The 27608-nt window shown below is 39.6% G+C and overlaps 3 protein-coding genes across 10 annotated transcripts; 2 read left to right on the top strand and 1 right to left on the bottom strand.

The window, feature by feature from the left end:
• Nucleotides 1-464: 464 nt before the first annotated feature.
• LOC117421796 (acylphosphatase-1-like) lies at nucleotides 465-21205 on the top strand. Of its 4 annotated transcripts, XM_058987859.1 has the most exons (24): nucleotides 465-1894; nucleotides 2564-2741; nucleotides 3019-3074; nucleotides 3231-3301; nucleotides 3561-3666; nucleotides 4771-4902; nucleotides 5051-5161; nucleotides 5626-5690; nucleotides 5879-5929; nucleotides 6140-6332; nucleotides 6680-6824; nucleotides 6990-7190; nucleotides 7488-7534; nucleotides 7732-7893; nucleotides 8581-8689; nucleotides 9755-9916; nucleotides 10113-10280; nucleotides 10382-10441; nucleotides 10583-10761; nucleotides 11051-11209; nucleotides 11543-11713; nucleotides 12059-12112; nucleotides 20139-20231; nucleotides 20596-21205. In XM_058987859.1, exons 1-24 carry the CDS (start codon nucleotides 1706-1708, stop codon nucleotides 20821-20823), a joined length of 3090 nt encoding a protein of 1029 aa, XP_058843842.1. In that variant the 5' UTR covers nucleotides 465-1705; the 3' UTR covers nucleotides 20824-21205. The 4 variants fall into 4 exon arrangements, with proteins under 4 accessions (XP_058843842.1, XP_058843843.1, XP_058843844.1 ...); XM_058987860.1 differs by lacking the exons at nucleotides 20139-20231; nucleotides 20596-21205 and adding an exon at nucleotides 12212-15204 and having other exon boundaries at nucleotides 466-1894; XM_058987861.1 differs by lacking the exons at nucleotides 465-1894; nucleotides 2564-2741; nucleotides 3019-3074; ... (15 more) ...; nucleotides 10583-10761; nucleotides 11051-11209 and adding an exon at nucleotides 11227-11415.
• Nucleotides 15828-19505, bottom strand: LOC131697615 (zinc finger C2HC domain-containing protein 1C-like). Its single transcript, XM_058987866.1, has 3 exons — nucleotides 19270-19505; nucleotides 16417-18009; nucleotides 15828-16127 (listed from the first exon to the last, which is right to left on the bottom strand). Exons 2-3 carry the CDS (start codon nucleotides 17977-17979, stop codon nucleotides 15879-15881), a joined length of 1812 nt encoding a protein of 603 aa, XP_058843849.1. The 5' UTR covers nucleotides 17980-18009; nucleotides 19270-19505; the 3' UTR covers nucleotides 15828-15878.
• A 135-nt stretch (nucleotides 21206-21340) lies between the features above and the next one.
• On the top strand, nucleotides 21341-27596 carry LOC117423532 (DNA mismatch repair protein Mlh3). 5 transcript variants are annotated; one of them, XM_058987864.1, is made up of 5 exons: nucleotides 21341-21887; nucleotides 26389-26412; nucleotides 26579-26657; nucleotides 26965-27116; nucleotides 27325-27596. In XM_058987864.1, exons 1-5 carry the CDS (start codon nucleotides 21816-21818, stop codon nucleotides 27394-27396), a joined length of 399 nt encoding a protein of 132 aa, XP_058843847.1. In that variant the 5' UTR covers nucleotides 21341-21815; the 3' UTR covers nucleotides 27397-27596. The 5 variants fall into 5 exon arrangements, 4 of the variants coding, with proteins under 4 accessions (XP_058843847.1, XP_058843848.1, XP_034783940.1 ...); XM_034928049.2 differs by lacking the exon at nucleotides 21341-21887 and adding an exon at nucleotides 23975-25841; XM_058987865.1 differs by lacking the exons at nucleotides 26965-27116; nucleotides 27325-27596 and adding an exon at nucleotides 25625-25841 and having other exon boundaries at nucleotides 26126-26652.
• Nucleotides 27597-27608: the final 12 nt, after the last annotated feature.

Raw genomic sequence — 27608 nt, forward strand, 5'->3', positions numbered from 1 at the left:
TACCATATAGAGTGTGACGTCACCAGCACTGTATCTTGAAAAGCTTTCGAACAAGCCTCTGCTCTCGCCGGGCGCGGTGGCGTGCGCCTATAATCCAAGTTACTGGGAGGCTGAGGCTGGCGGATTGCTTGAGCTCAGGGGTTCTGAGCTGCAGTGGACTATGTCGATCGGGTGTCCGCACTAAGCTCGGTATCGATATGGTGCTCCCGAGGGAGCTCGGGACCACCAGGTCGCCTAAGGAGGGGTGCACCGGCCCAGGTCGGGAACGGAGCAGGTCAAAGCCCCCGTGCCGCTCAGTAGTGGGATCGCGCCTGTGAATAGACACTGCAGTGCAGCCTGAGTAATACAGTGAGACCCAGTCTTTTTGGTTTCTTTTTTTTAAAATAACATTTTTAAAATAATAATCAGAATTTAATTACAATTAATAATCGACATTTCCATTTAAATAAATAATTAGCTCTGTTTTCTTTGGGACAGCCTACTTTTTTATTTAAAAATATATATAAGAATGTACACTTAGACTTAGTATTATTTTTAAAAACTCAGTTATTTAAAAAATAAAAATAAAATGAAATCTTATTAAGGCTACTATAATTTAAAGCAGATTTGACGGTACACAACCCCTTTCTTTCGCACTGACATGTACGGCCATGTTGGCTTTTCTACTGCCACCTCAAGTTAGAAGCGCAGAAATACAGGTTAAAATATACAGGGGAAGAAAATCACCAGCAGGGGTCGCTGTTCATTCGTTTGAAACTATGTAAAACAATAAAAACGCGTATTGCTGTTGAAATGTTACAAGTCTTGTTTAAAATAATATTGTGCGAGGCAAACCAGGTTTATAGTGGGAGGCAGTATTTCCACAGGCATATAGACTAATTTAATTGTAAGAAACCGTTGCAAAATACCAAACCCCGTGTTTTCTACAAGAAAGAGATCTTCTAACCAGGTTTTACGTTGTCGTTAACTTTAAATACAAGTGACTTTCAGACTTTTCAAATAAACTAACTTTCAGGCTATATTACACAAATTGATCTGGCTCTAAACACCAGCCACCTCTTACCGAGCTACACTTAATATGACATTGTATGAGGAAGTGTTTCCGGGTCTCTCTTAGCAGCACTGTAAGATGGAGGCGCGGGGAAGAGCGCATTGACTGTAAAAGTTCGCTTTAATATAAACTTTGCATGTATGAAATTACTGCGGGAAAATACAGAAGGATTATCTCAGTCGCAATTATAAACCCCGGACAACAACCAGAAACACTTCGGTTCGAATGCTGATGAAAAACTAAGCGTTGGGGAGTTCTGCAGGTCAGGGTTGCAGAAAGTAATTTAGAGCAAATAAAGTATACAGTAGTCATCGATTTCACAGGACAGCACTGACCAATTGAAACCTCTAAACAAGAAAACCCTACGGTTTTTTGTCAATGGCATTTGGAACGTGCATGCGGTTAAATTATATTTAATACCAGTTTTAGTAACTAAAACAAATAACATAAAGAATACCCAACCAGCTGTCTCCAGCGTGTCGCTGCTAGTCTAAAGGCACAAGCAGAGCACAATTTAATTTGAAGATCTTCGTGTAGTAAATATAAACATATTATGGTAGGTATTTGTTAGACTAGAGCTAGCTATATATTTAAAATTGCAAATTATAAATACAATATAAAATCTGCTGTGATTAGGCGGCGACTTGGAACAAAATGACCTTAGAAGGCTATGAAAGACATTATGACTCTCTGAACTCGGATTTTGGGAGTGAATTGGATGGACCCGGGCCTCGATCTGGTTCTGGGAGTTTCAGTGGGGAGCAAGAGAAGTTACATTATATCCCGATTCGAATCCTGGGACGTGGCGCGTTCGGAGAGGCCACACTGTACAGAAGATCAGAGGTAAACACAAAACTACATGGCTGTTGTTGGTTGCTATACTGTTGGTTGCTAACAGGTGGCTTGGTCGTTTTCAATACGTGTGCGTAATAAAATTACTGCAGGGGTCTTCAATGAAGTAATTTACCCAGATGTATTTATTCAGCAGCGTTTGTAAATGACAGTGTGTGGGTCGTTCCGGTTGATTGTGGCATTTCTTTGTAATGTATTATTTATAACGTTGCAGCATGTACTAACATGTTGGCATTCTTCAGCTCCCGCTGGCAGACAGAGGCAATACAAGTCACGACTTCTGCATTTACCCTTCAAGCACTGCTTGTGGTTGAGATGTGTATACATTTGCATAGTGGTTTTGTCCAACGTTAACCACTTCCAAGCACCTTACATTTTACATCCTACAGGAAGGTAGCATAAAAAGATATGGTCCAATCAAAAGACCTGCCGCTTCCAGGTATTTAATGGAATAATGTAATACAGTATGCCTTTGCCACAGATAACATGGATAGATTTTAATGTGCCCAGCCAGGTGCAATATTAACCCTTCCCTCGGCTTGACGGTACTGTAAACTCAAAGTTCTAGAAGTTGGGGGTATTGAAATGTTCTAGTATGACTGTGACCTTGTTGGCACAGAAGGGCACACTCTTCTGATCTGGAATTCCATGTATTTGCAGGATAACTCTTTGGTAGTATGGAAGGAAGTGGATTTGAACAGCCTTTCCGAGAAGCAGCGAAGGGATGCCATGAACGAGATTGTTATCCTGTCTGTTCTGCAGCATGATAACATCATAGCCTACTACAACCACTTCTTGGACAAGAACACCTTACTGATTGAGCTTGAATACTGTAACGGTGAGTAGTGGGCAGGTCCTTGTTTTGCAAACTGTACTGAAGGTTTTAACCTGCCTATATTTCAGCTTTTATATGTCACCTTTTTTTATAACATGTGTATTTTTGTACGCTACATGTGAAATGTCATGAACTAAATGGATGTTGTACTAAAATCTAATGCACAGTTAGTAAGTATTATTTAGAAATGAGTGGTATAAATTTGGTTGATTTGTATAAAGATTTGCAATTCCTATCCTTCACTTGGTGCTTTTAGAAATGCTGTCGTCTTGTATTTCAGGTGGAAATCTTCATGATCTAATTAACCAGCAGAAAGGGAAGCTCTTCACAGAAGAGGTAAAGTCTGTTTTATTAAAACCTGCAGTTCTTGCCATTCTCTTCAGAGGGAAACGGTTCTGTGTTCTGTTCTGGCATTGAAAAAAGTGCCTTATTTGGGGATGCGTTTTTTTTTTGCTATGGGTGTATTTTCACTGTGTTCTCCTTTCATTGCAGACTATGATATGGTACTTTTACCAGATAGCATCAGCTGTGGCTCACATACATAAAGCTGGCATTCTTCACAGGTAAAGTGAAACATCCTGCTTGTGAGCTGTTGTATTCACGTTGCGCCGTATTTCCACGCAGGCGACACATCTGTGAACCAAACAAGGGTGTTTCATCTAAAGTTGTACCTACAATACATCTTCGTTTCTCAGAAAGGTTCCCCTGCATGGTTCATTTTGTGTGTGTGTGGTTTCCTATATGTCTGTGTCACCCAAATGATTCAGGGACCACGTTAGAACTGCAGTATAGGAATGTTTGACACTTGGTTCTGTTTTGAAGGGATATCAAGACGCTGAATATTTTCCTCACCAAAGCAAACTTGATTAAGCTAGGAGATTATGGACTGGCCAAGCAGCTGGGTTCCCAGTATTCCATGGCGGAGACTGTGAGTACTGTTGCTGCCTGCTTATCATTGCTGTCGAGTCTGTTTAACCCTATCCAATGTATCAAGGGACAAGTCTACAAAGAGCTAGACAAGTACACAGGAGGCCCCCAGTTTGACTCTTGTACCTGTTAAGTGGTTGTTAACAGTGGCTGTTTTGCAGTATTAGGGTGGTGAGTAGAGGAGTGGGTTTATCTATATCTACTGTCTAGTTTTTTTTTTGGGGGGGGGAGGGGGGGGGAGGGGGGGGGGGGCTTATCACTTGTTCTTACAGCTGAACTGCAGTTTAGAAGCTGCCAAGAAGCCGTTTTTCAAACCAGACGCTGTAGTGAGCCTCGCCTGCTGAATTAGTGAGAGTCTAGTGTCCTTGACCGCTGGGGTTTCTATTCCTGTCTTCTCGGGGTCCCAGTGAGCAGCTGTGAGAGAGGCCCTCGTTTGTCTTTAAGCTATTTTTGGCCGTGCAGGCTTTGTGTCTCAAGGCATGAGTTATGGGATGAGTCTCTTAAGCTCATTTCCATTTTTCCTGCAGCTTAAGCTTAGAAAAAAAAGAATACTATTATTTTGCTGTCTGTTTATGATATAAAGCAGGTTTATATCTTTGATGGATTGGAAAAGAAAAGTAGGATACAAAGTAATAGCTTTTTCCTCTTTCAATTTGTTCTACTTCGTTTAGTTCTTTATATAAAAAAACCTGGATAAACATCAGCCGTAATATTGGAGGAGAGAATAGAGCTCACTGGACTCTTTGCTTAACTGTTTAACAGGCCAGGATTTCCAACCACTGATATATAATATGTTGCAGGGTGATTAGAAAGCAAGTTTACCATATCAACGATGTGGTGTGTTGATGTGGTAATCACCCTTTATATAAAATCTATACAGTACTATATGTTAAACAGACAGTCTTGTATACACTAAAACTAATTCATTATTTACATTCACATTTGTCTGCTAATTTATAAAGTCTTGGAACTTTTACCATAACATTTTCCAACAAGAGTTTTCCATGTGGACTGTTTGCTCATTTTGTTGGTTCTGTTTTAAAAGGTTCATGTTAAAGCGAGCACACAGTGTGACCCTATTCTAAATGCCTCTTCTCTCTCCTAGTGTGTAGGAACCCCTTATTACATGTCTCCGGAGTTGTGCCAGGGAGTGAAGTATAACTATAAGTCAGACATCTGGGCCGTGGGCTGCGTTGTGTTCGAACTTCTCACTCTGACGAGGACGTTTGATGCAACGGTATGACTTCTTTTCAAACTGTCCTCTTTGTACTTGATATGTTCCGTTTACTAGAATATTTAGTGCTGTCAAGCGTGTACGCTGCTCTGTTTGGTTTCGCTGAGCTGCTGATCAACAAAGCGAATGTTTCCATACTGTCTGTGTGCAGAACCCTCTGAACCTGTGTGTGAAGATTGTGCAGGGGAACCGGACCATGGAGGCGGATCCTGACGTGTTCTCTGCTGGCTTGATTCATCTGGTGCACCAGTGCCTTGACCAGGTGTGTAAAGATCTTTATGTTTCTTACCGACTTCACTGTGCAAACATGGCAGCCATTGTGTGCCTGGTAATAGTCCTACATACGTTTTCTTTCTGCACTGATTGGAATTTCACTGCTGGTTGTCGTCTCTGGGTTGAAAGTCCAAGAACTCGATCTTCTTTTGCCCCTGTCTGGATTCGAAATCAGGTCTGGGAAAGGAAAGGCCTGTAGCTTTGGCAAGATCTAGTAAACAGACGGCAAGCGTACTCTGTTCAAATTTAGAAATACTAAAAGAAATGTCATGAGATTTGAGTTTCTTTCCGTATTTCTAAATGTAGCACAATTGGGGGGGGTGGGGGGGGGGGACATGTAGCACATTGACTATGTTCCCCATAAAATTGAAGCTAGAAGCTTGTAGTGGGGGTTGATTTTCTGATAATAAAAGCACATGTAATAACAAATCATTACTTGTTTCTGTGTTTTAGGACCCGGAGAAGAGACCCACAGCTGAGCAGATCCTGGAGCAGCCAATCATCCTCACCCACAGGCAGTGAGTTTGCTGAAGTTCGGGGGGGCTGCCATTTCAAATGTCTCTAGCTGAAAGTATAAGTGCTTCACCTCCCCTAAATGTGTAACTCCATCCAAATAATGAATGTCTCTCTCAGAAATGTAGGGTGTAAATGGTTCTTTTGCTTCTTTGAAAACTAAATTAACTCCTTGTTCCTTTGACTTTTCCAGAGAGTTGGACGATAAGGTTTCTCTGCTCAATGGACCTAATAAACGACCAAGGTATATTTTATTTTATTTAGTTGTTTGCTTATTTTGAAACCTTGACTCTCCGCTCGCTCATTAAAGTTAACAAAATGGCAAATGACCATTCTAAACCGTTCGCTAGAAGGATGAAGAGCAAAACAAAATAGCCAACTTGAGGATTTGAACCCGATGTCTTTCCCACTGATCAAAGAAGGGCTAACGAGGCGGCTGTGCGTTTCCCTCCAGGCTGAGTACAGCGAATGAGACCTCCATCGCCGTGGTAACGTCTCGCTCCAGCGAGGTTTATTTCTGGGGGGGAGGGAAGTTCACACCCCAGAAGCAGGATGCCTTCAAGGGGGGGTGTAGCGCCCAGCAGGTGTGTGCTGGAGAGACTCACTTTGCCGTGGTGACAGTCGAGAAGGAGCTCTACACCTGGGCAGTGAGTATTGGAGCGCATTTGTTTTCATTACAACCACCAAAGAGACTGAGGAGTTACACATAAAGAAGAGAGTCCAACTTGCACAACCCTGACTATTAATAAACAATTATTGCCAGATTTGCATGGCAAAAATATTCTTGTTTAGCAGTTCTATTTTAAGTTAGTGGAACTAAAAATCTTTTATGTGGTGCAAAATAGTTTTTTTTGTTTTTGTTTTATTACACAGTAATTTAATCAAATGCCTAGTGTTGGCTCCAGTTTGATGTATATGTAAGGTGTATGGTGAAAAGTCTGAGTAATGTTTGGGGTCAAGGTGGCAGTTTAACAGCGTTGCTTTGTGACTGAAGAATGTGCAGGGTGGTACGAAGATGGTCGGACAGCTGGGCCACGGAGACCAGGCCTCCTACCGGCAGCCGAAGAGAGTGGAAAGACTGCAGGGGAAAGCCATCCGACAGGTGGCCTGTGGGGCCGATTTCACTGCTTGCATCACTGGTGAGTGGGCATGCAGCAGTAGCAGGAATTTATATTTGTGTGTGTGTTTTGCCAGTCTTAAATAACTAAAGCACTAAAGCAGGGTCACTGCCCTGTTCGTTTCTGGTTGTGACGCCATGTTACAGGTAAATTCGGGTCTTGTTTATTTCCCTGATTCTCCTCTAGATGAAGGCCAGGTGTATATGTTTGGCTCGGACTACTATGGATGTATCGGAGTGGACAACCAGCAGGGGTCGGAGGTCCGGGAGCCAGTTCTGCTGGACTTCTTCCTGTCCAACCCAGTGGAGCAGTTGTCTTGTGGGGACAACCATGTGGTGGCTCTGACCCAGGACAAGGATGTTTACTCCTGGGGCTGCGGGGAACACGGTTAGTGTGCTCATCTTCTCCGATTCCTCCAAGCGCCTTGAACTGCAGTGCGGTCGTCTTGTTGATAACAGAACAAGATTACCCTTTCCAGCTAATGTTTGTTTGCAGTAAACTCACCTTGGAGCCTTAAACTGATTTCTGCAGATGTAAAACTGAAGGCAGTTGTGTTGGGGCTATGGTGAAGCATTCAGTAAAAAGGATTTGGAAAGATGCATTTTTTGATAAGTGTGAATTGCTGATGAGCTGACATGAAGGCAGTGTTCAGTGGTTGATGTAGCTTGCTCTGTTTTCCTCAAGGTCGCCTCGGACTGGATTCAGAAGATGACTGGGCCACTCCTCAGCAGGTAAGAGGCTCAGTGTGACAGTTTCACATGTCGGACCCCTTCTAGCAGTGTTTAAGATCTCTAATTGGAAAACCTGTTCTTTCAAGTGCAGTAACAGAATGGCAGGAATTCCAGAGTGCTTTTATTGTTTGTTACAGTGTGTGATTTTTAGTTTGTTAGGTCTGTAATTACTGATTTGTCTCTCTTCCTTGCTTTAGGTGGATGTGCCCAAGAGTTTAAGCATTTCTTCAGTGCACTGCGGCTCAGACGGGACTTTTTTCTTGACTCAGTCGGGGAAGGTGCTGGCATGTGGGAACAACGAGTTTAACAAACTGGGTCTGAACCAGAGCATCTCTGGGATCATGAACCACTCTGCTGAGGTATGCTGTGGAGTTTACCTGGTCACACAACACCCTGGAAGTATTACAGAACCCCCTGCAGTGTTTAGCTTTGACTCAGGAATGTTTGCAGGAGAAACAGGTTTGTTTCTTCTAAACATTGTCGTGTATCCTGTTCATGCTCCCTCCTTCAACAATGCCGGTGCTCTGATTGAAACGAAAGGCATATTGTGGGGTCAGAAAACCAGCATTGTTGCAGGAGGGAGTGGGATCTGGATACACTGCAGTCCTTGGAGAGTTTTTTTTTTTCAGTCCTGGCAAACGCTCCTGAGTGATGTGTGTTTAAAAAAAAAAATGTACACAGCAAAGGTCATGCAATGCATTTCTTGTAAACTTTGCAGTGTTCTGTAACTCTTCTAAGATATAGTTGAGAAGTTCAGTGCAAGTGCATTCCGTGATGCTGTAATGCTTGGAGAGGTACAAGGAAATGCATAGAAACAGAATGCCTGACCTGTATCGTACCTCACTCTCATTAATGCACACGTTTCCTTAGAAGAATTTAAAATTCACTGGCAGTTTTTGTATTTTGAATTAGACACACCTTGCTCTGACTAGTATTTGAATTCTGTTTTGTTTGTTCAGATATGTTTGAACACAAACAAATGTAATTGCCTTCATCTCAGATCTGTAGCAGTTCACCTCATTCAGTCATGCACTTTTCTTCCCCAGGTTTACCAGGAGATCCCCTACACCACCTCCCTTACTCTAGTGAAACAACTCGCCAGATTCAAAATCCGATCCATCTCTCCAGGCAAGACCCACGCTGCTGCTATTGATGGTAAGGGTGCTTATATCTGTCTCATTCATTTTGGAAGTTAATGAGGAACTGTCACAAAGACGGCCAGAGTGGGTGGCGTCAGACCAGAGAGGAATACACAGACAGAGACGGTGGTGATGATGAGCTGAGTGCAATGGCTGCACTCAGCATTTATTAACAAATAAAAAGGTTTAACAGTACAAAAACAGGACACGGCACTGGTAGCCAAAAGAAACATATAAACAAAACGGACTAAACACTTAACAAACGGTGCACGGAGACAAACAAACACGGTGAGTGAAAACACTTAACTATTCTTCTTATTATTATTATTACTACCTCCGTCTCCAATCCCGTTCTCCACTCACTGAACACCTAACCACAAGTGACTAAAACGTGCATCTATATATACTGTTGTGCTGGGATTCAATTACTAATTAATTACTCACTTGAATCCCAGCACGTGAATTCATTACGTGCAACCCCGTGCCACACATTATACACATTTTATCTGCACGTGAAGTGATGTGCCATCCTCGTGCCTAAATATAATTATACACTTTCTAAATACACGTGAAACACAGACCCGTTTATATCCCGTGTACCAATCTATACACCGACATTAACACACGCAACATCCAACATACAACACAGATCACACAAATGCACACAGGGGCGGGGCACTTTGCCACAGGAACACAGAAATGTAAATAGCTTGAATGATGTCATCCTCAGTAACATGACAGACCTGTATCTTCCACTACTATCATTTACCAGTTCCTGAAACCACCACCAGCTAATGTTGGCAAGCAGAGAGGAAAGGGGGTGGGGGGGTCACTCTGTCCAGTATCTTTCAATGCCTAATGCTGATGTGATATGCAGTTATGGCTGTATTCCTGCTATTTTGTCCATACTCACCCGTGTCACTTTGGCTGGTAGACCTTTATTCTAGTTGTCCATATTTGGGAAAAGCTGGTAGTGGGTTTTGAACCATCTGCCGACCTGTAGAAATCCATAGAGCACTGGTGTGGAGGGTGTAAATGAACATGGCTCTGTATCCATTTCTCTCTCTCTCTCTGGTTTCAGAACGAGGCCGGCTGCTGACCTTTGGCTGTAATAAGTACGGACAGCTTGGAGTGAGAGATTACAAAAAGCATCAGGATGTCAACCTCCTGGTGGGTCCCTTTGGGGGCAAGGAAGTCACCAAGGTGTCCTGTGGAGATGGCTTTACCATGGCTGCAACAAAGGGTGAGGAAAAACACCACCTTATAACTAAACCCCCATCAGCCATTGGTACAGTAGAAAGGTGCCACTTTAAAATCGATGAGTAGTATTTGCAAGTCTAAAATAATGAAATTCTCCTAAAGCATACAATTTTATATGTGTATTACAAAGAATGTCGACAGAAGAATGAGGAATGGCGCGTGCTTTTCTCTCACTACAGATAATCAGATCTTCGCCTGGGGAAATGCTGGGAATGGTCGTCTGGGAATGCCACCGGCTAAAGGGTACGGCTCAGAAGTTTGTCCGGCCCTTCCCCGTCCCATTTTTGGCACCTTGCACCACGTTCCAGACCTGTCTTGCCGTGGCTGGCACACAATCCTTATAGTTGGTGAGTGAAGATGTTGACTGCAAATTGAGCTATTTACAAGAGTCTTGCAGCTTGCACATGTAAAGTATTTAAACTGATATCTTTTCTACTTTGCATTTCAGAGAAGGTTCTGAATTCCAAAACGATCCGTTCAAATAGTAGTGGGCTGTCTATAGGAACTGGTAAGTAAAGCTTTTTGATGCCAATTATAGTTTGAACAATTATGGTTTATGGTCAGACCATAGTGGTTTTAGGACCCTAAAACCAATGGCTGTTCACTACAAGGTCAATGTATTATATTGAAATCTTTATCTTCAATACAGTCGGCCAGGGCTCAGTAGCAGAAGTGGAGATGGAGAGTGAGTCGGACTTGGAGCCCCTGGAACAGCACAGAGGTTCGGGGGGCACAGTGGAGGCAGACGCAGGGGTGCGCAGGCTGGAGACCCCCACAGACTCTCTCGCCAACATGACTGAGAGCTCATGTCCTGACTGGCTGCTCAGGGTTTGTAAAAAAAAAAAAATAATAATAATAATAATAATAATAAATAAATAAATAAATAAAGCCACTCACTTTCTGTGCTACTGAGATATACAGGATAGATAAGCAGTAATGAATTGTGAAATCCAGCCTTACCAAAATCTCTGGTTGTTGTGCTTGTCAGTTGGCACAAGCAAGATTCAGCAAAAAATGCTTGCATTTTAATTTATTGTAGTGGTTGTATTTGGTATTTTGTCTTCGTGTCGCTTTTTTTTGTGTGTTTTTTAATTTGTTTGTATTCCGTCCTGTATAGGAGCTTGAAGATGCAGAGTTCATCCCGATGCCTAAGAATGCAGAGGGCTTCTCTCCAATGGATTTGTCAGTCTCTGGGCCTGAGAAGGCTACACTCCCTTACGATGAGCTGCAAGGGCTGAAGGCCGCTGCAGAACCACTGGCAGAGAAAGGACTCCCGGTAATGAGTTCCGAACCACTGCACCTTCTCAGGCAATATTATACACACGACTACACTGCTACTCCAGGGTGTAGTACACCCCTAAGCACTGGGCTTTCTTTATTCTGGAGGCCTAAGGACCACTTTCCAGAGGGATGTTCCATGGGTAATACTCAAATCAGTGTGTCGCCCCTGGCCTCAAAGCCTTCCTGCGAGCCATGCCCAAGGTAACAGACAGTGTAATAGGTCAGGTTAGCAGTACACCCCTAGATCATCCTGTCTTCCTAACACCTAATTGCATCAAGAGCATTTGCATGCAATATGATTTATGTAGACTTTCAATTTCCTGTGCAGACTGCTCGTGTTGGTTCAGAGAAAGTGAATGGCGTCAGCGAGGAGCCAGCCACGTGCAACATGTGCAGCACGTCTCAGTGGGAGACGCAGCAGCAGAAATTACAGCAGGAAAATATCCAAATCTGTGCAGAGCTGCAGAACCTGAGGAGGGAGATCAGTGAAGTGTCTCCGGTAAGGTCATCTTGAATAAATAAAAGGGCAGGTTTTGAAGGACACTTAAAATAGGGTCTGCTGTCTGCAAGTTACATAACCATGGACTCCACAATTTAAAATTTTTTTTTTTTTTCTGCTTGCACAAGTATTTAATCCTATTTGGAAAACAAAATGTTTGCTTTAGAGCACCATCTAACTAGTTTCAATGGTGGCAGTGGATTGTACATAACTTTAAAGTACATTCTAGCTTTTCAGTAACAGGCTTTTAGCATCAAACCATTTATTTCAATACAGTTCTGTGCTTGTGATTTTGCAATTGTTTTCCAGTCTGAATGCCAGTCTCACTTGACTTTGTGTTTGCAGTTGAAAGAGACTGTAAGAAGACAGGAAGAAATTATTCAGGTGTTACAGAAGCAGGTATATATCTATATGTATTTCTGTATAGCTGTTCTGTTTTTATGTATGCGCTGCCTTTTGACCCTGTGATCATGATGTGCAATTCTCTTTCTCCTGTAGTTTAGTGATCTGATGACAGAAAACGAGAAGCTTTGGAAGGCAATTGAGACTCTTAAACTGAGCGATTCAGGGGCTGATCAAAAAAACCAAGAATCTGCAAGGTGCAGTGCTGAAACCAACGCTGCACACGGCACACAGGCAGACGTCTGCCAGTAGCCTGGGTCTTAGGTTGATCTGTTGTTACAGATTGGGTGACGTTGGATCCTGTCCGATTTTAACACACATCTACACGGCACAGCTGTCCTAGCTTCGGTTCGGTAGCAGAGAAAGACGGGGTTGTCTTTTCTGCAGCATGAGAGCACCTCGGATGTATTTTTGCAAGGTGGGATTTGCTGATGCGTGTGACTGAAATGAAAGATTACAGAAGTACAGAGGTTTTCACCAGTCAATAACAAAGTGTAGTTATTTTGATCGTTTGGATACGTTGAGCTTTTAGCGTGGCAGATGGCCGAGCGATGGTTAGATTATACAGTGTTAGCAAGTTTGGAGTTGGAAAGGGCTCTTCATAGAACCAGAAACAAAGATAAAATGTATGGGTTTTTTTGTTGTTGTTTTTCCTCATTTGTTATAAACTGCATTTCTTAAGTAAAACGTTTGGTGGAATCCCCTGTATATAGAGGAAGGATGAAATAAGTTATCCACACACACAAGAAAACGATAAAGAAGGTAAAAACAGCAAGCACCGCATTTGAGGAACACAATCATATTTTAGGGAAGAGGTAAAGAAAGTTTGCAAGGGTTACTTTTTAAAAAGGAAAAAAATCTTTAATAGACAACCTATCTTAAACTGTACACGAGTTACTGTGACAGGTTTTGTAGTGTACATGCTTTAAGGTGGCTGTTGTATAGTCATTAGCAGATTTAGTTGTTTCTGCCTGGGCTTGTTTTTTAACTATGAATGTTTTATGACTTTTTACAGATTTTACTGGTGTGATGGTAATTGACTTTTAAGGTTAAATGGAATCATAAAGTGTGAAGCATTTATTTTGTATCCATTGTTAAAAGAAATTGTGACTGCAGTGTCAACCAAACGTGTAACAGACTGGCTTATTTAGTTTTACTATCAGCCAAGAATATTGCATATCTCACAGTGCTGATTTGTTTGAATTGCATGATAAGTGAAGACGCTACTTCTCTGAGGAGTCTTGTTCAATAAGAATTTTCAGTTGGTAAATGAAACCACACACAGTTGTTGCATTTATCCCACCATTGATTTAAGTGTTTACTCTTTTTTGATCTTCAAATGAGTTACCACAGGTAGTATTTACAACAATTAAAATGCCTATAATTAATGTTGTGCTTTACATTTCAAGTGTTTATTGCTTTATATGTCTAGCTATTACAGTACAGTATAGTCAATATGTCTGCTTTCATCCAAAGAAAACTCCTGCCTACACATTTTTCTTATTTTTTGTAGTTTTCACGGTTCTGGGGTGTTTCTCAAAATAATTAGTGGTGATAATATACAGGTTATTTTCCCAAATCATGTAATTTACTGTAATGATGCAGAAATGTCAGTTATATTTTCTTAGTCAAGGGGCCTTTCTTCAACTCTTGGTTAAATATTGTTTAGGAAAATGTGATTGAATGCCTAGAAACAAATACATAAAGTTTATCTAGGTTTTTGTTTGTTTGTTTGGTTTAATGCTGTACTGTAGAAAACTAGCTGTGAATTGATAGTCTTATTATTATTATTATTATTATTATTATTATTATTATTATTATTGTTAATTCTTTAGCAGACGCTTTTATCCAAAGCAACTTACAGAAAATTGAACAATATATAAAAGCAAATTTACAGGCAATAAAAATGAAAAACAAACATGTATACAATACCGTATATACAAAATAATTAGAAAATAGAAAAAGATATATAAATAGGAATTACAAATAAAGATTGAAGAGTCACCATCTTCTCAAAAGTGGGTTTTGAGAAGATGGTGAGAAGCAGTAAAAGACTGAACAGTCCAGAGTATAACCGGTTTAGTAATTTGGACACAAAATGCGTGTGCCAGAGAGTGTGAAATGGCAGGCTAACTGGACTACTGATATTTAAAGTGTTGAAACAGTCATTTTTTTCCCCAGTTGCCTTGTTAATCTTGAAATAGGACTGATTGTAGAGCACATATAAATAAATGTATGGGGGAGGGGCTATGGATCATGGTGATTGATATAGATATATATAATTTTTTTTTTTTCATAAATAATTCTCCGAGAATGTTTTTACAAAACAAAAAAAAAGCATTGTCACTTTTTCCAGATACCTTCAACTGTTACTGTTTTGAACAGATTGCTATTGAAATGTATTACCATGCTAAAGGACAAAATTATCATTTAAAGCAAGTATAGGGATTGAGTTCTGGACTGTGATCATTGGTTTGTGTTACTATTAATTCATTTAACATGACATTTTTTTTTATTTTGCTACATCCCAATATTTAAATGTCATTTTTTAAAATATATATATTTACACATAAATAATACTGTATGTATTTACCAACCCCAAAGTATAAGTGCCTTTTAATAAAGAGTGATATTTAAGAACACATGAAAACATTACATTTTCTTGTTATTTTGAAGTTCAGGCACAGTAATTAGTTATTTTAACAAAGTTTCATGTATTTCTGAATGTCCAAATAGTTGAAGGGAACTGTATGTAGGTACTTCTGCCTTTTAAAGTGCTGTCTTTAAGTTCCAAAATAACTTGGTAATCATTGTTTTTTTTTTCTATTTTATCTGGTGCCTGTTGCATGCTTTAAAAATATTTGATTTTTACAACTTCTCCTGGCCTGAGGGGTTAACAGTGTTTATAAATGTAATTTTCTTGTGTATTTGCTGAGCATATCTTTGGTTTTTGTTTTTAGTGGATGTGTAATTCCACGGTCAAGCCTTAAGTACTGCAACTTTGCTTACACACAATATACTGTTGTGTAAAGCATTGTCTTTGATCATGTGTGTGTGTGGTGTGTAAATAAATTAAACTTTTAAAAGCATTTTGTTTTTATTTTATTTTACAGTAATTAATTTAGCACCACATCATAGTTTTATTAAAGGGTTGGCCAAAGGTTGGACAGCTAAAGGCATGATTCTGTGAGAGCTGACAGAAACAGACTTGTTTTGCTAAATGTTCCACCTTCCTTTTCTGGATTGCGATCTGTTTCTGCTAAACGACAATTTGGGAATTGTGTACACAAAAGTAACAATCCCTGTGTTGCAGAACTTTTGCTGCACCCTGTAAATTTATTTGAAAACTCATCAGTAACTTTTCATAAAAGTATAATCGCATATGTAATGCTTTTAAAAAATCACATAAGAAAACATGTTTAATAATTGTAGTTAAATGTTATATATATAAATTAATAAGCTATACACATTTTTTTCTAAAGAGCCTTCTTGAGATCTGTGGCTTGTCATCATGATGCTCTGGTCATAACAAATAAACAAACAAACAAACAAACAAACACTTGATTAGTTTTATAAAATTTGATTCTTTACAGTGACGACTGTGTAAAACATATTGTTAACGTTAGAAATGGGTTCCATAAAATAAAGCATACTGAAAAGCATAGGCAGGTGGCTCGTTCTTAAAGTTACAGAAAACAACTGTCCTTTCCCCCCCCCCCCCCCCCCCCACTGTGAACAGTCCTCTGGTGTCTCTCCAATGTTATCACGTTCTTCTCGGTGGAGGTGGTCTGCTCTTGATATTCTCACATTTTGGAATGTGTCTCTCTGCTACCCTTGGGGCAAAACGACGAGCGCAGTGTGGGCAGGAAACGTAGTCTGGATTCTCGTCAGGCAGTGGTGGAGGCAGGTCAGACGCTTTCCCACCTTTAGCGATCACTTGCTGCACCAGTCTGGCTTGCTGAATGTTGCGAATAAACGTTTCATGCTTATGTCTCCAGGTGTTCTTCTTTGGCTAAAAATTCCAAACAACATTGAGAACAACGTGAATGGCAGGGGAATTATATTTGTCAGAACGATACCCAACATTTAAACTAATGAAATCTACCTGTTGTGCATCATTTACCATCCTTTGCAGTATTTTTTTTTTATTTTTTATTTTTTTTTATTATTTCTATTATTCTGCATCATTAAAAAAAATAACCTTTTGGCGGCTTGCTGGTAAATGGAAAATGTGCAGGTAATGCTCTGTCAATCACATATCATAATAATAAGAATTATTAAATGTACATTTTTGTTCATACCTGGGGTGAAGTATTTTTGCTCCTTCTGTTGATGTATTGCTCCAGGTCAGTCCCCTTGGCTCTGTGCTTGGTGGAGTCAAAAACTTTCCGTGTTGAATTCTGCATCTTTTCACAGATCTTGCTGTGCCTTTCCAGTCTGTCTGCAGCAAATTTTCGGTTACAGGATGTACAGACTACCAGCTGGGAACTTGCATCATGCTGGCCATCCTCATTTTGTTTGTCTTCATAAAGATTACAGTGCCTACCACCGCTTGTGGTTAAATCAGCATTTTCTGCTGGTGTTTCTTCCTTAAAATGTACAGTATGATTTGCAAAACTAGTTTCTGGAACCGACATGTTGTGATAAGAGACGTTTTCTTCAGTTAAGAAATGTTTGCCTTGTTGTTTAACATATGTGTTATAACGGTTGGGAGACTCATTGATTTCTCTTAATATGTAATTGCTAGAGACTCTTTTAAGTTTTTCTGAGCGGGACTCATTGGAGTGAGAGTGTGGTCTCATGTGACTGTTATTTTCAGCTGGATATGAGACATGGGCAGTGTCTTTTGCTTTCCGTTGATTAACTTGGATCTTTCTTCTTATGTTGATCATCGGCTCCTCATCATCAGACCCTTCTGAGACTCTATAAGGTCCTGTAAGAGCACTGTCACTGCTGCTGCTAGATTCATCTCCTGTTGAATAGGCTGAATGGTATTTTACCTGTGCTCTTCCTCTTTGGCCCTGCTTTTCTCTTTCTTTCCTTTCCTCCACAAGCTCCCTCTCCCTCTGAATCCTCCGCAGCTCTTCTTCTGTTCTCCTGAGCTTCTCTCGGAGGACAGCCTCTTTCTTTCTGATCTCTTCCTGTAGGTACCACTCTTTCTCATCTGGGCTGCTTTTCTCTCCCTGTAAACGCCGCTGCCCACCTGTCTTTGACCTGGTGGCTGTCCCTCTCAACCGGTTTACAGTAGCTGGGGACGGTGTCATATACTCAAGGTTATGGACTCCAGAATACCTTCCAGTCCTCGGGTTGGATCTTACACGAGCATCTGCAGGTGGAGAAGGCTTGAATGGTGAATTTCTTGTTGGCTGCATAGGCTTCTGGGACTTGGCATCTCCAGCTCTGAATACGTCATTGAGACTAACTGCTTTCCTGTAGTAAACTGGTTTTAGCGGGTAAGCTCTGTCCACCCCAGTAGTTTTCTTGGAAGGTGCAGTGGAAGCAGGTTCCTGATCAAACAGGTTTGAAGGGTTGCATCTACCCCCTGCAGAATTGTAGCCTCTGTGCTGGGTAACACCTGGCTGGCTACTTACTCTCCTGTGTGCTGCAGAATAAGTTTGAGGTTGGAAAGTGTGTCTCACTTTACAGAGAGCAGCTTGCTGTTGTTGGTTATGCATAGCAATCAGTTTTTGTTCTTTTTCTTCTAATTGTTTCTGTTGAAAATTGTTTTTCATCAGTTCAAGTTTAGACAGAGCCTTAGATGTGTGCAGCACTCTAAGCCCCAGTGATGGGAGTTTAGAAAGGTTTTTGTCACCAGCAGGCAGACTGCCATTTTGAGAATATGGTGCCATTTTCAGGTGAGCCATTCAGTTGGTTTTTTTCCCTCCCAATATATCCTATAAAGAAAAATAAATTGTGTGAATCATAATTATAACATTGAATCGCATATATGAATAAAGCATTACTATTTTGTTTAAAACTGAAATATTTTTACAGAAATACTTTTTACAGAAATACTGTGGCATTAAATGCATAGATATAAAGTAACTGTTAGTAAATGAGTACTTGAAGATGTGTGTTCTGCATGTTTACAGTGTTGTGTTCCATCCCTTGGAAATCCTTGGAAAAGTGTTTAATCTCTAGTTATGCAGGTTAAATATTTACAGACATTGAAAAGATACAGTAAAACACTCAACATTAAATTATATCTGTGTTTAAACAGTTATGTTGACTACGTCATTGTCAGCCCCACATGTTTGGTGGTTGTTAATAATATCTGTCCTTCCTGCTTATTTATTTCCTGGTATCAGTAAAAACTGAATGCAACGTGACTCTGAAGCTGAGAACACGAGCCAGGGAGAACACGAGCGGTGCGATATTTTGGGCAGAGTATGAAGTTTCCACTTTGTGACGAATCTGTATTTTACATTTCACTACAGTACACGGGACACAGAAATACCCCTTAAAACAATACGAGAGTAAACTTGTATTGTGTTTTGATCTTGTTACGTCAGCATCATTAACCCTCAAGTACTAACTACATCTGTGTGTGTGTGTGTGTAAATATATATATATATATATATATATATATATATATATATATATATATATATATATATATAATATATATATATATATATATATATATATATATATATATATATATATATATATATATATATATATATATATATACACAGACACACACAGATGTAGTTAGTACTTGATTTAAAAACAGTACATAAAAAGGTATATTTTTCTATAAAAGTAACATTGGTACAGGCCCTAATTTAAAGTGTTACATACAGTATAAATGACATTGTAGTATCATACAGGTATTATCTATGTTAAAGTCCCATAGTTAAAATAGTTCATTGCAATATGTGTTATCCCTGGCTGCATTTTTAACTGACTGTGTTCGATTCATTAATGAATTGCGCACAGAAAGAGTAAAAATAAAAAAATTTAAAAAACTCAACGTGTCACAGTATACGTTTTTTCCTTTTTTTTAAGTTAGTTTATACAACAACAACAAAAAAATGAATTACTGTGTGTTTGTTTCACTTAAGTTACCTTGGACCTTCACGGATCTCTGTCCTCCGAAACAAAACTATAATTTTTACGTGTGTGGTGGAATCTGCGAAGGATTAACATACCTGTTTTCAATGCTGTTTTTCTGTAGTACACTTCGGTAAATTATTTGCACTGTTTTAAGTGCATGCTGGCTTCATTCTGCTTTCCTAAAAGTTGCTTTTACACCGCTCTATAGGGACTGTGCAGCCGCAGTCCTCTTTATCCCCTTTCTTTTCCTGATACTGCATCTGAATTTTTTTCAGTCGTTTACCGCAGCGTTTGTTGACAGGCGTTGCCTGGAAACAAAAAAAACCCAAAATCCTCGGCTAGCTGTTACGCGTTGCAGTTTACTCGAAGCCTTTCAGCGGGCGGAAGCGTGCCGCAGTCCCGGATGTAGCGGCAGCTCACGGCTTATGTGGGTCTTCGGTTTTAATAAACGTAATAAGTCACTTATTTACACAATCTTCTAGTATATTTAGTAAAGCAGGTGAGTACCATACTTTTGGGGTTTCATTTTGAGCCCATTTGCAGTTTTAAAAAAGGTCACAAGGGGGTTATCCGCTTTATTTTCAGTATTTTGTTGGCTACTGCACTGTTTTTAAATAATGTAAGTGTAACATTGTCATCACATTATTCAGTAAAGTTGCGTTCCTGACAAGCCAGTGACTTCTTGTGAGCGGATCTCAACAAAGCTGGTTACCAGGCCAGCTGCTGGGCTTGCTTCTGTAGGTTTTTTTTAAATAATTGAATGAAATACACACATAGAAAAGATACACCAGTTATATTTTGGAGAAATTGTTTTACTTTCTATTTACAAAATACTGCTGGGGTGAAAGTATTTTGACAAAACATGTAATAAGTAACCCCTTAATAAAATGCCTTGCCTGGCTAAAATACATTACGTTTGCATTTCAATTATACGTTTCCTTTTATTTGTATATTTATAATTCAGGTTTTGGACATGGCTGAGAAAGAGGAGCTGATTTCGGTTGAGTATGAGATTTTTGGGAGAGTGCAGGGTGTGTTTTTCCGAAAGTACACTCAGGTACCCAGTTTTGCATTCTGTATGTGTTACATACTACACAATAAAGTTGCTTGTTTTTTTATTAATAAATTAACAATTCTATCCGAGTTAAAATGAATTATGTTCCCTTCAGATGGACAAGGAGAATCTATTTAAAGTGTTATTCATATCACGTTGCAGTCATGTGCATTCAATATTGCTCATACCTGCTCACACCAGCTTGTTACATTGTGTTCAACTTTCAATAGCATCAGTGTAAATTCTTTTAATAGCAGTGCATCGAAATGCAGGTTTATTTTATATATTTATTTTTATTCCACACACTGTTCAGAATGTTGTATTTTCATACAGAATGTGGATTGTATTGAACTGGATTTATTTGCAGGCTGAAGGGAAAAGACTGGGTTTGGTTGGCTGGGTCCTGAACACAGAGCAGGGAACAGTTCGAGGTCAACTCCAGGGTCCAGGGAGCAAGGTGAAGGAAATGCAGGACTGGCTGCGGAACAAGGGTAGTCCCAAGTCCAAAATCACCAAAGCGGAGTTCAGCAATGAGAAGGAAATAGAGAGTCTGGAACACTCTGATTTCAGAATTAATAAACAAAAGAAAGTTTAGAATTATTATTTTTGTAAAGATCTAGTTAACAACTAGTGAAACTTTACAATTATTTAAAAACTTCTGTTGATACAATTGTGAAAATGTGTTTACTTTTATTATTGTTACTTTCTTAATGTATTATTTTATTTATTTATTTTACAAAAGCTTAACAGTGTGACGGGAAGAATATGATATTGTTAACGCAACAGTTTAAATGTTGTTTGAACTTGTATATTTTTATTGTATGTTTAATGTATAATTGCGCAACAGTAATAGCAATATTTATTTCATTGTTCAAATAGAAGTTAACCTTATGTACATATTGTAACTGCAAATGAAGGAGTTTTTGTTTGCTGTGATTCAGTCATGTGGTTACCATAATAAAAATGTTGGTATTGCATTAAGATGCTTGATATATTTGTTCATGAATATGTGTCATATATTCAGATGAAACGACCTTCTTCCAGTTGGGTTCATAGAAAGAAAGGATACGATTGTTTTATTTTTATAAAGTTAAATGTATTGAAACTCATACATAGACGATAAACAGTCTACAATAGTTATTTCATAGCAATTGTCTCAGCAGTCTCTCATCAACACACTTTGTATACAGAATTATATAATCAATAAAAGATACAGCAATATGACTTTTAAAAAATCCTGGCGATTTCACACAGTTAACGAGATTCAAAAAGTATTTTAGCGACAATGTTTTGCTTCGATAAAATATTAAGAGATAACCAGTTTTTTTGAACAGGCATTTGTTGTCCATGTAAACCTGTTCATCATGAGGTGGTTTGCAATGACAACGTTAGTCTTCCAGCCTGTAGGAGGCAGTACACGGCTTGCCCGGGTGTTAGATTACATGTGGAAGTGGCAAGAAGCTAGTTTCTGTGTCAAGTAATGCAGTACATTATATCAGCAAAGATTAAACAAGCGAGAAAAACAAAACAAACTGCTGTCTTGCACTGCACTGAACGTTAAGTTCGTACATTTCCATAGTAACCAGAATGTTCGTAAATTTAAAGGATTTGGAGGAGACGCAGGGAGAAAGACGATTACAGGATCATTTTCTCCTACAAGTAAGAAGTATCATTTACTAAAATTAAGAAGTATCATTTACTATTTTTGCATTTTGAGACCTGACAGAAACAAAGACAAAATCTGGAATTGTTAGCAGACCACTCTACCTTTACGAAACACTAAACGTAAGAAATGTTTCACCGGTAGTTTCAACATTATTGTCTGGCTAAGGAAAACATGCACAAACAACAACAGTTTGCATATCGATTATCATAAGTTAATTTGTTTTCATGCAAAACTTGTAGCTGCAGAAATTCTCAGAAGTGCGACTTTGTTGTGTTTTTGAAATTCAGTGATAAATAAAGCAGAGCATTTCATTACACGCAGTGAAAAAGCTAAACGTACGGTACTTTTTATTTCAGTGTAAACATAGAGCATGCTCAAATGTCACAAATCCATGGAATGAGTTGCAATTGAGCTTGTTAGATAAAACAATAGATACACAAAAATGCTAAGAAAATGAAACACGTCAAGCGCTGGTGTTTATTAAAATAAAATATAATTTAATTGAAGGCGCTCATGCTGCAACACTTAAAACAAAATACAATTATTACATTTACACCAAATCTGGAAACATAATGATAAAGTGCTTATCAAAGGAAGTGCAGGCAAAACTCCGCTTTGGCATTGCCATCTTCTCATTGACCCAGTGTGTGGAGGAGCTTCTCCTGAACAGCATTGATGCTGCTGCAACTTGCGTGGCTGTCAGGGTGGATGTCGAGGCTTGCAAAATCCAAGTTTTGGACAGTGGTTTCGGTATGGACAGGGAGGACATGGAGAGTGTGGGAAACCGGTATTTTACAAGCAAGTGCAGTACTGTAGAAGATCTGGAAAACCTGAGGTTTTATGGTTTCAGAGGGGAGGCTATTGCAAGCATAGCTAACCTGGTGGAAATTTCATCCAGAACCAGCAGGTCTGCTCAAACCTTTGGTAAAGTCTTTAAGGATGGCAAGCCGTTGGATGTCTATGAGGCTGAAACCACCAGACCAAGCTCAGGCACGACAGTGGTGATCTGCAATTTGTTTTACAACTTGCCGGTGCGGAGAAAAAACATGAATTCGATTCTGGAATGTGAACGGATAAGGCAGAGGATAGAAGCATTCTCTCTTATGCATCCCTCTGTTTCGTTCACATTGAAAAATGATTCCACTGGATCAATGATAGTCCAGCTGTCCAAATCAAAAAGCAGTTATTACAGGTTTACCCAAATTTATGGACTGGGAAAAGCTCAAAAACTTAGAGAGATCAGCTATTCCTACAAGCAATTTGAAATGAGTGGCTATATCAGTCGTGAGGGTCACTATAACAGCAGCATGCAGTTTTTATATGTAAACAGTCGACTGGTTTTAAAAACCAGGCTTCATAAATTAATAAATATTTTATTGAAGAAAGTGAGTGTTGTCTGCAAGCAGAAAGAAAAAAAAATGGTCACTACTCCCGCAAGTCCCTCTAGGCACAGGGCTAGTTCAGAGTTGCAGGGGGTGTATGTTATTAATATTAAATGCCATTACTCAGAGTATGATGTATGCATTGAACCTGCAAAAACCTTAATTGAGTTTAGAGACTGGGATGGCGTGTTGGTCTGTGTCGAGGAAGGAGTCAGGAAATTCCTGACCAGGGAGAATTTGGTGGCTGAGATTTCAAGTGATGACATACAGGAGTTTATAGAGGAAGGCAAACTTGCAATGCAAGCCACCAGCGCCAATAGCAATGCTTGCGAGGAAAACGATATAGTGGGAAGTTGTAAGTCTGCATGTGAGAACATTATAGAACCTTACGATATAAAAACACTGAGATCTAAAGCTGTTCATAGGTCACTAGTATTTGCTTCTAATGTAAGTGGAAGTAACGGTAATGAAAATGTGGCCAGTAGTAGCGATTTAAAGGAAAAGATTCCTTTACTTCGGGATAGAACAAACTCCAGGTCTGTCTTCACAGATGACAACAGCTCATCGGCTTCAAATGTGCAAAGTTTAGAAAAAGAGACCAATAAAAATCAGCCTGCTAAAGCGTCAGAAATCTCAGCACTTTGTGAAACTTCAGATGTCAAGAATACTGTTTTGAAGAGTGCAATAGCGTGACCAAATTGAAAACAAATCTGTGTATAGAAAGCTCTGAAGATACACTGAAACAGTTTGAAAGCCAGGACAGCATACTGATGGACAATAACAAAGAAACTGAGAAAACCACAGACCTTGATCCTGCCCTTCATGTAGAGGGTAAAAGAGCCTGCACACAGAGTGAGGTAATACATGCAGAGGGTAGCACAGCGTGCACACAGAGTGAGGTAATACATGCAGAGGGTAGCACAGTGTGCACACAGAGTGAGGTAATACATGCAGAGGATAGCACAGCGTGCACACAGAGTGAGGTAATACATGCAGAGGGTAGCACAGCGTGCACACAGAGTGAGGTAATACATGCAGAGGGTAGCACAGTGTGCACACAGAGTGAGGTAATACATGCAGAGGGTAGCACAGCCTGCACACAGAGTGAGGTAATACAACTCGAGAAGCACAACCCAGCTCCACAAACAGACAAAGCAATTAACACAGAATCAGTGAGGCCAAAACTGGGTACAACAGGTTTCATACATCATGTGATACCAGTAAGGAATGAAAATGAGAATAAAAATCATGAGGGGCAGGTGAGGTTTTGTCACCATGGTCCTGTTAGTGCCCAGGATATATTTAAAGAAAAGCAGCACAACCTGGAACAAAACACATTTCTGCTTAAGCAGCAATGTTGTACATTAACTATGCAGCACGTAAAGCAATCTAGCAGTGAAGACTGGAGGACACACTTCAGTTCCAGAGGGGATACATTTAGCAACTGTGTAGATAGTAATAAACAATCAGATGAGTCAAACCGGAAGATTACATTATCTAACATTTTAAAAACAGTGGAGGATTTCAAAGGTTCTGTGGACACAATGGTTGGGTTATCAACAGGATCCCAAACCAAACAACGCAGCAAACTGTCCCTGCCTGTGAGAATAGGATCCTTGGATAGGTTTAGAAGGATGTATGGAAAAACGTGTCCTTCTGCAGTTCAATACTCCTGTCAAGATAGTAACAACAATTTAAGTACAGCAGCTGCCAGTAATCCTGCTGAAGCAAAGCGAGATGCCTCCACTAGTAATGAAGCGGACAGCTGTAGTAGATCTAATAACTCTTCAAAGAACTGGGAAAGGAATGATTACACTAAAGAAGAGAATGCCATTACTCTTTCTGATTACACGCAAATAAAGAAAGCATCACTAAATACCAGCAAGCCACACGGGTCCCTTGCTACAAAACTGTCGAAGTTGAAGGGTTATCAGAAGAACGATACCAAGGTGCAGCCTGTGGGAGACATTAGTGTCAGTGGTGCCCAGAAGGATAGTGGAGATCTCCAGCTTATGCATAGCAATAACAGCAATGCAGAAACACCCTCCCAAATGCCACCCAATAAAAAAACCCAAGTAACTAATAATTGTTTGAAGGGATGTGAGAGTGGAGAGAATAACATTGAACAAACTGTAGATTTTGAAGGCAACCAAAAAGAAGGCACCGTAATAAGTGCGACATATTTGCATCCTGATACTGGGTACAAAGGATGTGCATTGATTGCTCCCAGCCAGTCAGATGGCGCAGCTCAGTGTCATTACTGCAATGATGACAAAGAGATTTCTTCTAAAGCTATTCTCGGCAGTCCAAAAAAAGTGAATGAATGCAGTGACCTTGCCACTTGTAAGGCCAGGTTCGAGGATGCATCGAAAAGGAAGGAAATCCCAAGTACCACACAGAGTTCCTCTAATTGGGTAGAGCACTTTGATGTGTCTGTGGGAAGGATGGCTTACATAAACACAGTGACTGGACTCAGCAAATATGTGGCTCCCCCAGAAAAAGAGACCCAAGCGATCTGTACCACAGACATAACCACAATGGCAGTGAATGTCGTCTCTGAAAAAGGTAAGCACATCATTTAGGAAAAAGTACTTTTATGACAAAAAAATACCTTAAAAATGACACTCTTACCCAGATTGGTTAAACTTTTGGACAAAGCTTGTAAAGTTGTGTAAGAAAAATGGAAGGGAATGAGAAACACATTGGATACTGTTAGAAAGAAAATAGCCTGTACGAATTTATCATGATTTAGAAGTTTTGGAAATGTTAGTCTGAGAACTGTAATTAAAATGTAGGTAGTCCTACATACCTATGTCTTGCAATCCGTCATACGTGTCTTTCATCTTTAGGATTCGAGTATAGGTGTTACCCCTTTCAGATAGAGGCAATAATCCCTTTTCTTCCAAGACCAAGGGTAGAGAGAGCTAGCTCAGGGCAGGAAAGCAGAGGTGAGGCATAAATCACAATGCTAGGGTCTCAACAGCAGGAACTTTGGATGTAATTGTATCCTGATAACATGTGCTAGAGGTTTTGGTGGATATGTCCTGAAGCAGGATTGTGACTTGAGTTATACCACAAACTCAATTTAACATTTCCTTTTTTTCTTTTACAGGAATATTTACAAGAACAGATAGCGGTGAGCGATAGTGATTATTTTGTCAATTATAATACCTATTTTCTTTTCAACTATATGGACAAAAAGCATTTTTACTGCATGTTACTTTTTGCTCCTGTTAATATCATATGTAATAGATGTAAGATTTGGGTTTTTTGTTTTGAAATGTTTTTTTGTTTGTTTCAAGTTAATCCAATCAACAGGTCGGGTGCGAGGGACCCTGCCCCTGACAGTCCTCAAAGTCCTAGCTTCCCAAGCCTGCCATGGTAAGACATTGAATGAAAGAATATTCCATTTCAAAAGATGTTTTTCTTTATCGCCAGTGATACAAAGCTAACATGCAGCTGTATACAGTGAAATAAAGTTGGTATGTTTCCATCACTTGATGCACGTTTCTGGTTTCACAACATATTTCTGAGTGTGATTAAATTAACCATGTACACACTTTATAAAGCAGTCTTGCTAAACTGAAATGCATATGAACATGACTGATGGCAGGTTAATTAATGTCATGGTATAGACTACACTGAGACTGTAATTATAGAATTGACAGTATTCATATTGATTTCACAGGAGCTATCAAGTTTAATGACAGCCTGAGTATGGAGGAGTGCTGCAGATTAATTGAGTCCCTTTCGGTGTGTCAGCTGCCTTTCCAGTGTGCTCATGGTAGACCCTCAATGCTTCCTCTGGTAGACTTGGATCATTTAGAAATGGAAAAGCAGGTACGTCCAGGGCAGGGGCAGGGACAGACAAAGAACTGGTTTTGTTTCAGAAAAGAAAATTGTTGTATGAACTTCTTAGTCATCAGATTTGACTCTTAGTCAAAGTTTGGATAGCTCTGGTTTAAAGAATATAAATTAATAATTGACATGATGATCAATGCTTTCTATTGGCTGCTGATTCATTTTGAATATTTTTTTTTCTTTTCAGGACCCTCCAAAACCAAATCTAATGAAACTGAGGAAGCTACATCGAGCGTGGGAACTGTATGGAAAGCAGTGATGTGTTTGCGATCAGTGATTGCACATCTATTTCATATTTTCTCCTTTTATGAGCAATGCAAATGATTGATACTGTATTTATGTAATTGTGAACCAGTTAAACTGGTTTGTGTTGTGATGTAAATGACTGAGCTGCTATAATTTATCTAAAAGTATTTGTATTTATTATATGTATGTAATTCTAATAAAATGCTAATGTTACTGTTTTGTTTA

This window comes from Acipenser ruthenus, chromosome 15 (assembly GCF_902713425.1).
Source record: "Acipenser ruthenus chromosome 15, fAciRut3.2 maternal haplotype, whole genome shotgun sequence".
In the NCBI taxonomy this organism is placed as follows: domain Eukaryota; kingdom Metazoa; phylum Chordata; class Actinopteri; order Acipenseriformes; family Acipenseridae; genus Acipenser; species Acipenser ruthenus.